The sequence below is a fragment of the Neocloeon triangulifer genome, unplaced genomic scaffold (assembly GCF_031216515.1).
Source record: "Neocloeon triangulifer isolate White Clay Creek 2 clone unplaced genomic scaffold, ASM3121651v1 ptg000004l, whole genome shotgun sequence".
Taxonomy (NCBI): domain Eukaryota; kingdom Metazoa; phylum Arthropoda; class Insecta; order Ephemeroptera; family Baetidae; genus Neocloeon; species Neocloeon triangulifer.
This window is the reverse complement of record NW_026775547.1, coordinates 3099204-3116453: the sequence shown is the minus strand read 5'-3', so window position 1 is coordinate 3116453 and position 17250 is coordinate 3099204. Positions and strand designations below refer to the sequence as shown.

The window sequence follows — 17250 nt, the reverse complement described above, 5'->3', positions numbered from 1 at the left end:
CATTAAATTTAAAGCAAATTTTATTTTAATTTATAATTTAATTTTTATTTAATTTATAATTATTTTTTTATTTTAATTCCAGAAATCATAAGAAAATGTATATACAGAACACATAATATATATATTTTGAGAACTTGAAAAAAATAATATTATATTTATCATCTGCTTAACTTGATATTATATTATAATTTAAAGATAAATTAATCGTCTCAATTTCTGAGTGGTCAATATCATTGATAATTTTATATTTATACTTGAATGAAAATTGTATGCATTATGATACACATTTAAAAATTTTAAAACATATTTGGTATTGACAATACGGATAATACTAACTTACAACGATCTTGAACACTCGACAGTAAATTTGAAATAAATTTTAATTGTATTAATATTTTCACTGTTTTTCATATACAAAATTTAATATTTCATAACAAAATTTATGTTTATTATTGAGCTAAATGGTAGAAAAAGAAATATCAAAAGGAGAATAAAATCTGAACGCACACCCTGCTGCTTTTTCCAGACTGATTTTCATTTCATTTGTACGCCCCCTTTTCATATTTTTATCGAAATATTGTTCAAAAGCACCTGCTGCGAGCTCTTTACAATTTTAATTCATTCGCCAAATCAAAAAAGTGACGCGTCGCGGCACCCGTTCCAGCCGGCGAGAGTGCTTTCCGATTATTCGATCAAAGATTTCGCGCAGCGGCAGTCAAACGTATAAAATATCGGACAACAAAGGGAACACACGCATCGCAATGAAAAGAGAGAAAGGGTTAACGCGCCGGCGAGATCACTGGCTGAGAAATAATTACACCGCATCTGGCATGAAAAGAGGGTTTCCTTCCCCTCCCCCACATAATACGTACCATTTTTAATAATTTCCCCGGAAAATCGCAAAGCGCGCCGTGATTAGCTGCTTTTTTCTTTGAACGCTTCACTTGCAGACCTTTATTGTTTGTCTCTTTGCCGGAGAAAATTAGCTCTTTGAAGGCGGCCCCTAATCAAAGGACACACATATTTCGCCACGAAATGGAATTTTTTGCCAAACGCTCGGTGGGAATAATTTGTTGTGCTCGACGTGTATATTTATTTTCGGCACCCCCGCCAGGTACGTCAAAAGCCGTCCGAGTGAGTGCGCACGTTCGCATGCGTAACGCACGTGTCAAACGCAGGCCGGTCACTTTTGACGTGGACCTTGCCCAGTTTGTGCGTGTTTGATTTCGGACACCCCCAGGGCGGCCGAGATCGCAAACAATGACAGCGAAAGGGGCGCATCGCTCTGCGAATAATGCAGCGAGCGCGTGTGCCGCCCGATTCTCCGCCGTGATTAAAGCAATTATTGCGAGATCTTTTGTCAATGACAGCGCCAGCTCCAAAAATACACACACACGCGCGTTAGCAAATATATCGAGCGTTACCGGTGGATCGACACACACACACACGTCATGTCTGCGTGATATTTCGAGGTGTGTGTGCGATCAATTTTCCGAGATAACACATTTTCAGCTCTCAGCGGCCAAAATAATTGTATGTACAAAGTAATTTAAAGCAAAGCTCCATCAAATATTAAAAATAGGAAAAAATAGAAATTTTATTAATCTGAATAACTAAAATGAAGAATAGAAATTAAAACAATCTTGAATGAAATTTCAATTTGAAACTGAGACATTTTCAGCAAAGAGTTCCAAATTTATGTGCAGATTTCAACTTGAAAAGTAAACAAATTTTCCAATAGGATCCGTTGTTAAAATGTGCAAATTAATTATATTTTCTAATTTATTCCACTTTTATTATTTACTGTAACTAAGCCAGTCTGTAATCTAATAATATAAAAGTTTGTTGATTGAAAATCAAATATTATGCAACCACTTGCTTCAAGTGCCCACAGGTGTTCCTATACAAAATTTAATTTTTAGCCTCCTCTTATCTCATAATCAGTTCAAAAGTGAGTGAAGAAATGAAGGTTTACTCAATTACTCATCGATTCATCAAATAATCATAATCTATAAAACGTGAATAATTTCCAATAAATTGCGTGTTAAAAAGCAATACACATATTTCTTGTTTTTAATTAATTTTTGCTGTATGTATGAAAACCTATCTAAAAATTTACTTCTTAAACATAATATTAATTAATATTAATCGTTTTTAACAAAAGTATAATTGTTGATCAACCTCTCTCGTCGTTGATCAACTTTGCTTAACTTAATAATGATCTATTTGGGTAAAAATTCTAAAGGATATGATCATTCCAAATTACTAAAAATAAAATAAACAAAAAAAATATGATTATCAACACAACATTTATCAAAAGCTTAACGAGCAATGCGACGTATCTATTTTGGGATTAACGTGCGTCATTCCAATAATGTACTGCGCTTGCATTATATAATGGCAACTCTAATGTCACTTTTGCTCAAAACTTCATTTGGTCTCCAGGTCGACTCCTGACTGCAATGAATTTTGCTGCGGGAATTTTACTCGTTTTATTGCAAAACGTTGCACTTCTTGTAAGAAGTCAAGACGCTCCGCCAGTTGCAGGCCAAGGCTTCTGTAAGTTTTGCAAATTTTATTTAAATTTTCAGTTTTAATTAATTTTTTTACCAATAGGGAAACCAGTGCCTAGTGACACGGTGCTGATTGGAGCTGTAACTCATGTAAGGCATTTATATCTTTGAGAACTTAATTATCTCTTCACAAAGACTTAATTTATTTTTAATTTTTTTTTTAAATCAGGCCTATGAATTGGAGGTGCAAGAATTCACCATGTTATTTAATTATTTATAGTATGGGCTTATATTTAATATAAAAAATGGGGCATTCTAAAAGCCTCGTTTTTTTTCTATATCTTGTTTTCTTTTAATTTTCAGCATTAAATTTTATGATCAGAATAAAAAATAAAATTTAAATTTCAGGAAGAGTTTGCTACTTTAAGCTCGACTTACGAAGATGGGGAAACTATTCCATCGGAAACGTACACTGTTGATTCATTTCAAGATGCTTTTGAAGTGGGTTCTTTTGGAATCGAGCTGTGGTTGATAGCCTTGGACAAATTAAAGGCACAGTAAGCTTGATATTAACTTAAATTTAAAATTAATGTTTAAATCAATTTTTCAAGATTCAAATTCGTCACGCCGAAGGGAAGTTCTAAAAACACTTTAAGTGCCGTAACTCAAATGGTGGCCAATGGGCAGGCACATTTTGCATTCATTCCGACGGTTTACGTTCCGGAGGACACCAAGGGAGTTGTCATCACTCAACCAACTCACAGCGTCAAGTACAAGAAATTTTATTTCTAATATTAAAATAAATAATTTAAACTTTTTTAGGTACAAATTATTTGTGCAGTCGCCGACGAGCGTTTCAACGTCGCTCAGTTTGGGAACAGTTTTCACTCCAGTTTTGTGGCTTACCATCGTTATTTCAATGTTAATGATGGGCGCCATTCTTATTTTCATCGAGTTTTTGGGGCAAAGAGCAAAAATTACGTCGTATCTTGCACGGCCGGCCGACGTGGGCCAGCTCGTGATAATCGTCATCGGGTGTTTTTGTTTCCAAGGCGCGATTCAAATTGCGTCAGGATGCTCTGGCAGGGTTTTGGTTTGGACGAGCCTGACTTGCGGCTACCTGATTTACGTCAGTTTCAACACGGAGGTCATTTCGCAGCTGACAACGGTCAGCTTCAAGCCGCCCATCGAGTCACTCCAAGATATGGCTTTGAAAGGAACGCACAAACTGATCGTTCGGAATGAAACTTCTCTCTTGGAAGATATAAAAGTAAAATATTATTTAATATAAAAGTTTAGGTATATTAATTTTTTTTCAGATCACAAGAATTAAAGATGGGAAAAGAGGAATTTTAGCTGATGTTTGGGACAAACTTCTGCCAATGAAACCAAAAGCGGAAAATCTTTACAATGATAAAAAGGAAATCAATCGGCTGTGCAAGGAAAAAGTTGCAATTTTGGATTCGGATCTTGCAATATCTCCAAAGGACCAGCAAAAATATAAATGCAACACGATGACGCTGAAAGACTCCTATTTTCGATCAAATCTTGGTTTTGTTTTAAACAAAAATAATACCTTCAACAAACAAATTATTAAAATGTATATAAAAAAAAAATTATAAAAATTTTATTTTCAGTAAAATTAATTTTACTTTTTAAGGTTTTCGCGGATGCGAGAGACAGGAATAATTAATCGAATGCGCAGATACATTGATCAGCCTGACGTGGGTCCACTGAAGCCCCTGCCAGACTTGAATCCCATTGAAATTAACACCCTCATTCCGATGTTGGTTGTTTTGTACGTAGGGATGATTGCTAGTGTGGTCACTTTGGGTCTGGAAATTGCATTTAAACACGGTGGGGGCGAATTGATCAGGCGGCTCAACGAGAGGGGCTATTACACGTGGAAGGACGTCGTGTGCTTTTGGAGGGTGAAACGGCCGAATCCTGACGAGGAATCAAGCGAGGAAAGCGAATCCTCCGAAGACGAAGAAGCAGCTTTGCCGTCTTCGGTACCAACAATTAAAGTTCCGCGCACACCTGCGACACCGGCTAAAATTAAAAGAGAAACTGAAAATAAATCAAAATTTGTAGACCGATCGGTGCCTCCCAGACCATTGAAAAGGGAAAATAGAGTTTCTCAGTTGAACAACTTCTTACCAAACGCTGGACCAGTTTATTTGGATAAAAACACCTTGCGCGATAACAGCTCCGAGGAAAGCAATTTTAATAGTCCACGTTCAGCAGACGGATTTTCGCCTAGAGTTGAAATTTCAAGAACTCCGCCGCTGCCAATTCGGATATATTCAGTACCACCACCAAGAAGGGAAAGCAAAATTTAAAATAGAGAGTATTTAATTTTATTAATCAAAATATTAGTGTTTTCTTTTTCGTAATAAAATTTGCGGGGAAAAAATAAATTTATAATTGGAAACATTACTTGCGTTGAGTTTTGTTTTAAAACCTGTATATTTTGACAACTGATTGATTTAATAGGAATAGATAAATATATCCTAATGAATCAATAGGACAAAAATAAATAATTTTTATAAAATGATTCTGATTAAAATTTATTACTTATCATATCTCATATCAGATGGTAGCCCATAATTATAATGGATTTTTCTTCAGAATGAATTTTCTGTCAAAATTATTGCGTGATCTCCGACATGAAAATCTACCAAAGCTGATAAAAAAAAATCACGGTTAATGTCACTAACATGCAACCGCAGCGGCTTTGTATTTCCACTATTGTGACAACATGGGTGAGAAGGTTTTTTTCTGTCAGTCGTTATATGAATCCTGCACTGAGCGCAACTCTCCAGCTAGGATGAGCAGATTTATTTTGTGTTTAACAATTTTAATTTTCAATTCACAAAATTTGGCAAATGCGCAAACATGTAAGTTTAAAGAAATTAACTTTTAAACTAATCTAAATTCTGATTTGTTATTTCAATTTAGGGAAGCTTGTGAGCAGAGTAGTGACAGCAGCGGTGAACCAGGCAAAACCTTAATATTTAATTATAAATAATACTTCTAATATAAAATGCATTAATTATTTTTGATAATTTTGGAGCAACTCCAAGTGCAGATTTTAAAGTGCCTCAATTACAGGAGGATTTTGACGGCTACGAATTCAACGGGGACACAGTATACGCGGGCGAAAATTTGATCACAGATTTTGACTTTACTGACACTTTTAGTTTGGAGCTTTGGTCCATGGCATGTTATAGGCTAAATATATCGTAAGAAAAATCTGAAAAATTGTTTAAATATGGATGAATTATTAAAAATTGATCTTCTAAGGGTCAAATTTGTGGCGCAACCTAGTGTCGCTGAGGTTTCGCAGCTCGTTTACCAAGGTGGCGCTAATCTAGCCATGGTGTCAACTGTATTCGGACCCGAAGAAACAAAAGGCCTGGTGATTACTCAACCAACGCACAGCACAACGTAAGAAATAATATTTTATAATATTTTAAATTGCAAAAAATATAATTATATTTTTAAGGTATAAACTGTTCGTGCAATCACCAACAAGCGTATCAACTTCCCTCAGTCTAGGAAAAGTTTTCGCACCAGTTTTATGGTTGGCTATTGTAATTTCAATGCTGATGATGGGCGTCATTTTGATTTTCATCGAATTCGTCGGACAAAAGGCAAAAATTAGGTCGTACTTAGCAACTCCTGCTGATATAGGGCAGCTTATTATAATTGTAATTGGCTGCTTCTGTTACCAAGGCGCAATTCAAATCGCCTCAGGATGCTCTGGCCGTGTCCTTGTCTGGACCAGTCTGATTTGTGGCTATTTGATTTATGTCACTTTTAATACAGAAGTCATATCGCAGCTTACTACTGTCGCTTTCAAACCACCATTTGAATCACTTTCCGATATGGCCGCAAAAGGAACACACAAACTAATTGTTCGGAACGACACATCTCTTCTTGATAACATTAAAGTGCGGACTTCCCTTAAATTTTTTTATAAACAAAAAATTAATTTTTTTTTCTTAAATAGGTTACCAGACTTAAGGATGGGAAAAGAGGTCCGTTGGCCGACATTTGGGATGCATTATTGCCTATAAAACCAAAAGCTGAAAACTTATACAACAATAAATCTGATATTAAAAGGATGTGCCTGGAAAAAGTTGCGTTTCTGGATTCTGAACTTGCCATCCCACCAAAAGACCAGCAAACCTTCAGATGCAACGTGATGAAATTGAAAGATTCATATTTTCGTTCTAACGTGGGATTTGTATTAAACGTAAATAATACATTCAATCAGCAAATAATAAAAGTGTAAGAGTACATTAATTTTTTTAGTTTTAAAATTTATATATTAAATGGAAAATAATTTTTTTTAAGGTTCAATCGAATGAGGGAGACGGGAATAATAAACCGCATGAGACGATACATCGACCAGCCTGATGTAGGACCTTTAAAGCCTTTGCCTGATTTAAATCCAATCGATATAGCCACCCTCATACCTATGCTTATAGTTTTGTATGTGGGAATGGCTGCAAGTTTAATCACACTTGGTTTGGAAATCGCTTTCAAGCATGGCGGCGGAGAATTAATTAGGAGAATGAACGAAAGGGGCTTTTACACGTGGAAAGATGTAATTTGTTTCTGGAAGGTAAGAAAGCCTAATCCTGACGAGGAGGAATCATCGAGTGATGAAGACAGCGACACGGACGTTGAGCAGCCGCCACAGCAGAAAACAGCACCTACGATAAAAATTTCTACTACACCCCAGCAGCCAATTAAAGTGAGGAGTACAAACGAAAAACCAAATTCACTAAACAAGTATCCAGTAAAAGCTGCACCGATTGCAATATTAGGGCAAAACGACGATAAGAAGTCAAATTTGATTAACAAAAACAAGCTTGTTCCACCTGAATTTCGACTAAATGACGGCAAAGATTTTGAAAAATTACGTAATTACATAAATGAGAATCAAAACAGACCACGACCTTTGCGACGGCAGAATAGAGTTTCAGACTTGACAAATATTTTCCCCAAACAAGCAAGTCTCAACCAACAATATCTAGATAAAAATACAATCAGAGATCACGATTCTAGTCAAGAAAGCAACAATTTTGAAAGCCCAAGACCTGACCGAAGGTCCCCTGCACCAGTAGCAAACAGGGAATTGAAACCTGATAGGCTCCCTGTGGAAAAACCTCAGGCACATGCAAATATAGCCACTGGCCAGGACCCTATTCAGGAGAAAAATAATTTAACTAGCCCTAAAAATAATAAAGAGTCAGGCGCTTCTGCCAAGTCACCAGCAGTGAACAGAGAGTTGAAACCTAACAGGTCACCTGGAAGAGAACCTCTGGCGTATGCAAATATAGGTCACGACAAAATCCAGAGGAAGAGTGAATTTGATATTCCAAAATCTGATAAACCGACGGTGAACCGAGAGTTAAAACCTGGCAGGTCACCAGGGAGAGAACGCAAATCTGCAAACGACCCTGCATTGCCAGTCAGAAGGGTGGGATTTTTAACACCTGACTCACCAAAGGATCCAATTTCGGTTAAATCTGTACCAAATTCCCCAAAGTACAACCCTGAAGACTTGGCGAAACCCAAAAAGCAATCGAGAGAGGAACTTCTCAAAAAGCAAACTGCACCTGAGCCACTCCAGGTTCCTCAAAGGAGGGAAAGCCGCCCGCGAACTGAAGGTCAAGAAAGAAACCGCGTTGAAATTCCACCTGCTGAGGAAACCGCCGATCTCTTATTTCCTCTAAATATAAATCAAATTCCAGCAAGCAGACAGAACCCTGCCCCTCCAAACCTGAATTTGCATTTGTCAATTGATACTGATGGGTTTCTGGACAGACACTCCATCATCGACATGAATTTAGCTCGACGAATGCGCCAAAACCGCGACCCAGATCCGTTTGGTGGACCGAATTAAACATCTACGACGAATTCTTCATACGTCTGCATTGATACTCGGAAGCGTAATTTTATCTTTAAAATTTTGCTGTAATTATTATTATAATATAGTAATTTTTAATGTTTTTTCACTCCTTTTTGAAAATATTTTGAAAATTCTCAGATGTTTCTCTTCTCTGCATGAATTTTACCAACATGTTCACAGAATTTTTAAACTTCAATTGAATTATGTTTGGTTTACATTTTTAGAAAATAAATAAATATTTTGTGCGCTCTGAAAATAAGTTTCTTTTTTTTTTATTTGCTCTGAATTAATTTCAAGAAGGACTTTTACTACCCGTTTTAAGAAATATTAAATAGAATTGAATAGAAGAAAAAAAAACAAGTAAAAAAAACAGATATTGAGAGTTGAGATCTGCAATTAAAATGGAAATTTTGCTCGTTAATTAGCTCGCATTTGCTTCAAAAATTAATAGCTAACGCAAAATTAAAGAGTATAATTTAAAATATTAGATGCTGACTAAAAAGTTTTTTAATATTGATCCCATTTTCAACTAGAATGGCCTTGCTTTAAAAGCATGTAGTGCACAACAAAAGTCGGCCATGATTATCAATTATGAGAATTTAGCTCTCACGCAACAGACGGTGTAAAAATAATTATTATATCAATGTTTTGCTGGTGTTGTGACAACCAGGAATTACAAAGCAGTTTTTAATATGTTTTAGTTTTCATCCAGCATTTGGCCTCAACAGAGCAAAATGAACAAGCTTATATTATCATTAATTTGTTTTATTTTTACTTTCAATAATTCAGCAAACGGTCAGGATGAACAACCAACACCCCCAACGACATTTTGTAAGTTTAAAAGTAAATTATTTTTTAAAAATCTTATATGATATTATTTATTAGGGAAACCTGTTTCGCAAACAGTGGTGGCAGCAGTAACCCGAGTAAAAATAATATTATTTTTTTTATCATGTGATCTTTGAATACCAAACTAATCCTCGCAACTTCTGCAGGAAGAAATTGATGGCTACGATATAAATTTTGACACAAGCTACACGCCTGAACAGCTATTCGAATATGAATTTTCAACCTCTTTTGGTTTAGAGCTGTGGTCTTTTGTCTGGGATAAGCTAAAGCTTACGTAAGATTTAGTAAAATAACAATTTCTTAAAGAAAGCATAAATAATTTTTGAACAGGGTAAGATTTATCACACCACAGGGTGTTTCTGCCAATTCGGCTAGCGCCCTTCCTCAACTTGTCTACCAAGGTGGTGCAAATTTTGCATTGGTTCCAACGGTCTTTGGGCCTGAGGAAACTAAAGGCCTCGTAATCACTCAACCGACGCACAGCACAAGGTAAGAAAAAAATTTAATATACAGTTATACTGACATTATTGAAATGCTTAATAGGTTTAAATTATTCATTCAATCTCCAACAAGCGTATCAACTTCGCTCAGCTTGGGAAAAGTATTTTCACCAGTTTTATGGTTGGCTATTGTAATTTCAATGCTGATGATGGGCGTCATCTTGATTTTCATCGAATTCGTCGGACAAAAGGCAAAAATTAGGTCATACCTAGCTACGCCCGCCGATGTAGGGCAGCTTATTATAATTGTAATTGGCTGCTTCTGTTACCAAGGCGCAATTCAAATTGCCTCAGGATGCTCTGGTCGAGTGCTTGTCTGGACCAGCCTGATTTGTGGCTATTTGATTTATATCACGTATAACACCGAGGTCATTTCTCAGCTTACGACTGTTAGTTTTAAGCCACCTTTTGATTCGCTTCAGGATATGGCCGCCAAAAAAACACATAAACTAATTGTTCGGAATGACACATCACTCCTTGATAATATTAAGGTTTTAATATTATGCTGGTTCATTTTTGCATTAATATTTGACCATATCAAATTTTTCACATTATAGATAACCAGGTTAAAAGATGGGAAAAGAGGTCCATTGGCTGACGTTTGGGATCAATTATTGCCGATGAAACCAAAGGCTGATAATCTTTACAATAACAAAAGTGAAATTAAACGACTATGCAAAGAAAATGTTGCCTTTCTGGACTCTGAACTTGCTATCCCTCCAAAGGATCAACAAATTTCCAAATGCAACGTGATGACACTGAAAGATTCATATTTCCGGTCCAACTTGGGCTTTGTTTTAAATCAAAATAACACATACAATCGGCAAATTATCAAAATGTGAGGGTTTAATATTCTTAGCAATAAATAATTTCAATGATGTTTTATTTGCTTTAAATAGGTTCAATCGTATGAGAGAGACTGGAATAATAAATCGAATGAGAAGATACATTGACCAGCCGGATGTAGGACCTTTGAAGCCCCTGCCTGATTTAAATCCAATTGACATAGACACCCTCATCCCAATGTTGGTAGTTTTGTATATGGGAATGGCTGCAAGTATCATCACGCTTGGATTGGAAATTGCATTCAAGCGAGGTGGCGGCGAATTGATTAAGAGGATGAACGAAAGAGGCTTTTATACGTGGAAAGACTTAATTTGTTTCTGGAAGGTAAGAAAACCAGAACCTGCTGAAGAGGAGGAATCATCAAGTGATGAAGACAGCGACACGGACGTGGAGCAGCCACCACAGCAGAAAACAGCACCTACGATAAAAATCTCCACCACCCCACAACAGCCGATTAAAGTGAGGAGCACTAACGAGAAACCAAGTTCATTAAATAAGTATCCAGTAAAAGCTGAATTTATTAAAAATGGAGCTAACGACGAAAAGAAATCAAATTTAATTAACAAAGATAATTTCGTTCCACCTGAATTTAGATTAAATGATGGAAAGGACTTTTTGCGCAATTACATCAACGAAAATCAGAATAAACCACGACCCTTCCGGCGGCAGAACAGAATTTCAGACTTGACCTCAATGTTGCCCAAAACGGTAACAGCAAGTTCGAACCCACAGTATCTGGACAAAAATATAGTCGGAGGTCACGACTCCAGTCAGGAGAGCAACAATTTTGAAAGCCCTCGACCTGACCGAAGATCCCCCGCACCTGCCAGGTCATCAGCAGCAAACATAGAATTAAAACCTGAAAAGATCCCCGAAAAACCTGTTTTATATGTAAATATCCCCAGAGGCCAAATTTCTAATCAAATTCTGCAAACGGAAAAGGATCCACCTGCCAATAATCAAAAACCAAAACCTGAAAGCAACCCGACTCTGCCGGTGAGAAGGACGCGATTTTCACTGCCGGAACCAGCAAAGGCACCAACAACTCCTATTAAATCGTTCCCACCCACCCCTCATTACAACCCTGAGGATTTGGCAAAACCGATAAAGCTGTCAAGAGAGGAACTGCTAAAAAAACAAACTCCACCTGAGCCACTGCAGATTCCTCGAAGGAGGGAAAGCCGCCCAAAATCAGAAGGTCAAGAGAGGAACCGCGCCCAAATTCCTCCAACCCAGGAAACCGTTGATCTCTTTCCCATAAATTTAAATCAAATTCTGGCCGGCAGACAAAACGCTGCTCCTCCAAACCAGAATGTCCCGAATTTGCATTTGTCTCTTGATACTAATGGATTTTTAGACCGACACACCATCATTGACATGAATTTAGCTCGGCGGATGCGCCAAAATCGTGACCCGGATCCGTTCAGTGGGCTCGAATAATTTAATTTTTATTATCATCATTTATCATAAATGTAGTGCCGCGTGATTCACGTTTCATATTTCTTAAGACGCCAGGTGTCCACTGATTCAGAAGATAATTATTTCTTTGTGTGTGTGGCGAGAGATCTGTATTATTTGCCGACTGATAATTTCGAGTGTCGCACCTGTCTTCGTCGCAATCCAGTATCAACTGATAAGAGGTTGTTATAAAATTTGGCCCAGATGGACATCAGCTCACTCTCAACAAAAACACTCGAGGCAAGGCACCAAAATGCTGCGCACCACCCTTCTTGTTGCCCTTTGCGTCGCATCTGCTTTCGCGACAGATTTCCGAGCTTGCAGTACAGAATTTAAATTTATTTAATTTTGAGCTTGATAATCGTCTCTAATTTTAAAATAGGCGATGGATCACCAAGCCCTGATTTTCTGGAGGTTTCTGGTTGCGAAACACTTCCCTGCGACTTTGTTCATGGCACGGACCTCGACTCTAAAGTAACCTTCACTGCAAGTATGTAATATTTAATAATTTCATTCCATGTATATTCAGAGTTATGCAACTTGCTTGATTCAGGCGCGCGGCAGGTTGCATAACTAAAAAAAGCCCAAATCGGAAAAATATTTTGGTCGCTTGAAATAAGAGAAAAATTAATAAATAAATGAATGAATTGATTCATTTATTAATTTATTACTAATATTAAATTTATAATTTACTATAGGCGCTGATGCCAGCACTCTGAGGCCTTTGGTGATGGTGACCACCCTCGGCCTGACCATCGACTACCCGTTGCCCGACCAAGACGTCTGCGCCAACCTCATCTCCGGGGGCTGCCCCTTGGCCGCCGGCGACCAAGTCATTTACAACCTGATCATGCCCATTCTGCAGGAGTACCCGCTCGTGTCCATGAGCATCGAATTTTCCGTCCTGGACGAAGCCGACAATACCCTCACCTGCTTTGAAGTTGATGGAAAGGTCGTTAACCCTTAAACAAAGGGAGAGAATTTCTGTTGACATCCGAATACTCAAAAATATGGCACGAACATGAATAATGTGTTGCTCTCCAAATTAAACATGAAGTAAATAGTTTCTGAATTTTGTGAATTTCATTTCAAATATTAAGAAATAATGGAAATGTGAAACGTAATTTGGCGTAAAATGATATTTAGTTTAAATCTCAGACACTTTAGCAAAGAAAAACGATCACAGATATTAGCCAGTGATAAAAAATCAATGATCAAAATGTTGTTTTGACTTTTGCCATTAATAATTTAAAAGAATATAAGATGAGAAAAAGATTTTGAAATAATTATCAAAAAATGATAGCAGGGGAGCACTATTTTTTTGTAAGCAAAAATCATTCAATTTAAATTATTTATTTTGTTTAAAACAAAGTATATCACTTATATTATAATAGATGTGAAGAAAATTTTATGCCGCACGAAAACAAGAAAACTATAATGAATATAAACGTCAGATCTCGCCAGATGTTCTTTCAATTTAATAAATAACGATAATCAGTTTTAGAAATAATTTTAAATCTCTTTATTGTGATTGAAAAAGTCAACTGTTTTTTTTTTTTTTTTTTTTTTTGTAAACTTCTCTTAAATTCAGTAAATTTTTTTATCGCCTACTTTTTCTGAATTCTAGCCCAAAATCTTTAATTATTTGTTAATATACTTATTTGGCAATAACCAGGAAAAATATAAAATTACGTAACTTAATTCGAAAAAACCTGCTCAAAATCAGGAAAAAATATTTTTACATGGTTTCAAAAACTTATTCATTTCCTTTCTTTTATAATACGTATTTAAAGCAATAATAATGAAATTTAATTAATTCAGTTTGGTCCATAATTCAAACAATTATTTAAGAAATAAAAATGTGCGAAAAAATGAGAAAAATAATGTTTTGCTGTACCTTGTCTCTCTTCAACCGATTCTTGGTGTCACAAAAGAAGCCACATTTTGTTCGAAGCAGAAAGAACCTACTCAGGCCAACTATAAAATAAAAACTAAATAAATATCACAATTTAGTGCAAACCTTAAAATAACAACAGCCGGCACTGCCGGCAGCATAATAAAAAAGTGCATACAACTGAATAAGATATTTTTTTTCTAAAAAAGGAAGCGTAGAATGGAATTTTTTTATGCATAATCAATATTACTTTATGAATTACATATTTTGCTCTATTGGCAGAAAAATTAAATCATATGAATGGATTGAATGGAGAATTCTAAAAAAAAAATGCATAAATCCTTAATACACAAAAATAATGAAACAATGGGATTTTTATAGACTTTGCGACTGTTTGCGACTTCATGAGTTCCATATACACACATGAGTCATCCCTGTCACCTCTCATACATACCTTGTTTTTAATTCAAGGCATTATTTTTTTGTTAGACTCTGCCGCTTTTTTTTGCACTCCATGTGTTCACCTCGTGTGCTATTATTTTCTCTTTTTTCGCAAGTCTAGTTTTATTATTGTCAGTGTCAGTGGTGCCACCTGTAGCAGTGAAAAGCAACCCTTGGTTGGCCTGAGTGCGCCAGGTGGCTGCACTTGTCGGCCGTTTTGACAGCGGCGGCGGCGGCACTGGCGTTGATAATATTTACTCTGCTGGCTGGCGATCATATGATAATAAAAGGTGTTGTGTGCCGGAGCAGGCCGTAAAAGTGGTGCGAGACTTTCTCTCCTCAGGTCTACCCTGCGCCTCGACCAGCGATGACAACCAACGAGGCTCCTGCCTGACAGTGTCCTGCAGTGCCGCCGCTCAACAATGTCCACGATGCTCGTGTCCGTGGCCGAGTTGTCAAACATTTTCTCCGTGCTCGCGGTGCTCATCTGCTTTTGCGCCATGGTCCTGTTCATCCTCAGGTACGACCACAAAAAAACTCGGACACCGCCCGAAGGTGTCGGACACCGCGGACAGTGGATTCGTGTATGATTTTGAAACGCGCAAATATGCGTAAATAAAATTAATTCGCAAAAAGGGGGCGTGGTTTCGATTTTTGCGAGCTGTCAAAAATTTCCGAATTCTGCTCCGATTTCGGTCCTTGGCGATTTTTCTCCGGAAATTCGCACTGACGCAGCTCAGACCTTTCGCTGGTCTTTTCTCGGAAGGGTCGCCACGGCAATTAAATCTTGATTGCTCGTTTGCGGTGGAAAGGTCGTCGTCTTTTGACGGCTGCACTGCGTTTTTTAGTGGCCTTTGCATAACTTTTTAATTTCCACCCTTTGGCGTTGAGGAATTAGATATTTTTACCAATTAAGATAATTTATATTTTGTTCATAAACACCTGAGCCTAAAAATAATTTATTTTAAATTTTTATCAGAATATTTCATTAAAAAGTAAAAAAAAATGAAAGTGACTTTAAATTTAAATGTTACATAACGTGTGGCCCACTCCATTTTACAAAATCTTTGTTCATGTTAAATTTTTCATAATAAATTGGCTGAATTTTCTTTGCAGGAACATGGTCGTGTTCCGCCTGCACGGAGACGAGTTCGTCTTCGGAGGAAACGTGCACCCTGTGCAGCCGCAGATTCCGCAAATGAAGATGATGAAGGTGCACATCCCTTTCACTTTCAAAATCCAAGAGTCCTCCAAGTCTTCCTACAACGGTGAGTGTCGCAATAATTTCGTTTCTCCGCTTTTTACGTTGAAAAAGAAATATAAAATTTTGAGAGAGAAAAAACGCGCGTATACTGAAAAAACACAAATTAGATCTTCTGGAAAATTCGTCGGCGCAAAAACTAGCTTCCAGGATTTGAAGTTGCTTTACAACCTTCATTGGAAACGTGGCGCAAATTTATTATGTAAACAAGCTTGAATGTTTTCTATACGTCACAAGCATAACATTGTTTTGATTTCCTACATCTTGAATGAATAATCTTTTTTTCTTTTAAAAATAGATACAATTTAAGATAATTTCATCGCTACGTCATTTTAAACAGTTTTAATATTTTTACATTATTTCGTAGTGAAATTATTTAAAAAAAAAAAACACGCACAAAATCCGCGAATTTATCATTCAGAAAAGCACCAATAAATTTAAAACATGATCAAAATTATTTTAAATATTTTTTCAAATATTATTTTTTTAATATACTATTATATTACTTCAATTTGAAATTAAGTTATTCTTTTGTTCATAAAATAGCAAATGCATTCATTTAGGAAATAACAAAAAGGGCAGTCTTTGGCTAAATTTTTTTTTTAAACATCTTATTAGTCAGATGAATTTTTTAATGTCCATCTCAGTCAATATAAAATCTTTTACATCAATAGATATTATTTAATTTAAAATTAAACAATTTAATAATTTTGATTTTGATTTAGAACCGGTCCTCGATGTAACATACATTTTAGCTGTATGAAATTATTTGGATTGTTAATTTTGAACTACGACTTCATTTTTTGTTAAATTTTTTAAATGCTGATAGGTGCTAATTTTCTCATTTAGCAAATTTCTTCATTCTTAAATAAAGTATGTGATTTTGCACACAAAAATCCTATTCCAAGGTAAATCCAACGAAAAATTAAAATTCAACGTACAAAACTGTGCTTCTATTCCAAGTCAACGCCGGGTCGCTCGCACATTGTATTATAATTTCAAGAGCAAACAAAACTGTATAGGTAGCGCGGGGAAATTCCTATCGCAATTAGCAATTAGCGGCGATAACAATGGCCGCCGTGTCCAATCTGTCGCTCTCGACAAACAATGGATGGCTCTCGAGTGCTAATTGGGGGTCCCAGCCGCCCACTCTTCAGCATTTGAGATTCCTCGCGACGCACTCAGGGTCAAGGCGGTTCCTTGCGCGGCCTTGCCTCTCAAGGCGACCTGCGCCACCTGACTCGCCTGCAAAACCAAAATTCTTATCCAAATTATATAGATGGACCCGCGGAGAAGAACTTTTGTTTGTTTCTAGGCGGGCGCGGGGCGCGGTCGAGACAAATCGCGAGCATCGAGCGAGTTGTGCTCGCGGCGCTCGCAAAACCTGATTCCTTTTCTCGCGAGCCGGCTCAACTCACTTGATCTTCTCAGCGGCCTGTGGAAATTTTCCAAGGCGGGAAAGTAGGAAAGATCGTATTTCTCTGTAAATTTTACCAAGGCTCGTTTTCCTTTCCTGCAACACAAAGTTTTATAATCTGGGATGTCTCACTATAAAATTTAAG

General features: G+C 36.8%; 5 protein-coding genes across 5 annotated transcripts in view; all 5 read left to right on the top strand.

Moving 5' to 3' along the window:
• Positions 1-2434: 2434 nt before the first annotated feature.
• Positions 2435-4914, top strand: LOC132193520 (uncharacterized). Its single transcript, XM_059614238.1, has 7 exons — positions 2435-2559; positions 2617-2663; positions 2922-3070; positions 3125-3283; positions 3336-3783; positions 3833-4113; positions 4174-4914. The coding sequence occupies exons 1-7, from the start codon at positions 2463-2465 to the stop codon at positions 4853-4855; spliced, it is 1863 nt and encodes a 620-aa protein (XP_059470221.1). The 5' UTR covers positions 2435-2462; the 3' UTR covers positions 4856-4914.
• A 399-nt stretch (positions 4915-5313) lies between these two features.
• On the top strand, positions 5314-8582 carry LOC132193522 (uncharacterized). The gene is made up of 7 exons (XM_059614240.1): positions 5314-5413; positions 5475-5515; positions 5628-5758; positions 5820-5963; positions 6022-6469; positions 6529-6809; positions 6876-8582. Exons 1-7 carry the CDS (start codon positions 5344-5346, stop codon positions 8431-8433), a joined length of 2673 nt encoding a protein of 890 aa, XP_059470223.1. The 5' UTR covers positions 5314-5343; the 3' UTR covers positions 8434-8582.
• A 571-nt stretch (positions 8583-9153) lies between these two features.
• On the top strand, positions 9154-12129 carry LOC132193383 (uncharacterized). The gene is made up of 7 exons (XM_059614018.1): positions 9154-9270; positions 9325-9365; positions 9435-9562; positions 9619-9777; positions 9832-10279; positions 10346-10626; positions 10688-12129. Exons 1-7 carry the CDS (start codon positions 9174-9176, stop codon positions 12072-12074), a joined length of 2541 nt encoding a protein of 846 aa, XP_059470001.1. The 5' UTR covers positions 9154-9173; the 3' UTR covers positions 12075-12129.
• Positions 12130-12259: 130 nt separating this feature from the next.
• Positions 12260-13164, top strand: LOC132193384 (ecdysteroid-regulated 16 kDa protein). The gene is made up of 3 exons (XM_059614019.1): positions 12260-12415; positions 12475-12582; positions 12791-13164. The coding sequence occupies exons 1-3, from the start codon at positions 12346-12348 to the stop codon at positions 13057-13059; spliced, it is 447 nt and encodes a 148-aa protein (XP_059470002.1). The 5' UTR covers positions 12260-12345; the 3' UTR covers positions 13060-13164.
• A 1517-nt stretch (positions 13165-14681) lies between these two features.
• LOC132193554 (cell growth regulator with RING finger domain protein 1-like) overlaps positions 14682-17250 on the top strand; it is a 30947-nt gene continuing 28378 nt past the window's right edge. The window contains exons 1-2 of the mRNA XM_059614297.1: positions 14682-14947; positions 15544-15695. Coding sequence (XP_059470280.1) covers positions 14850-14947; positions 15544-15695 — 250 coding nt within the window. The 5' untranslated portion in view covers positions 14682-14849. The remainder of the gene's footprint in view (positions 14948-15543; positions 15696-17250) is intronic.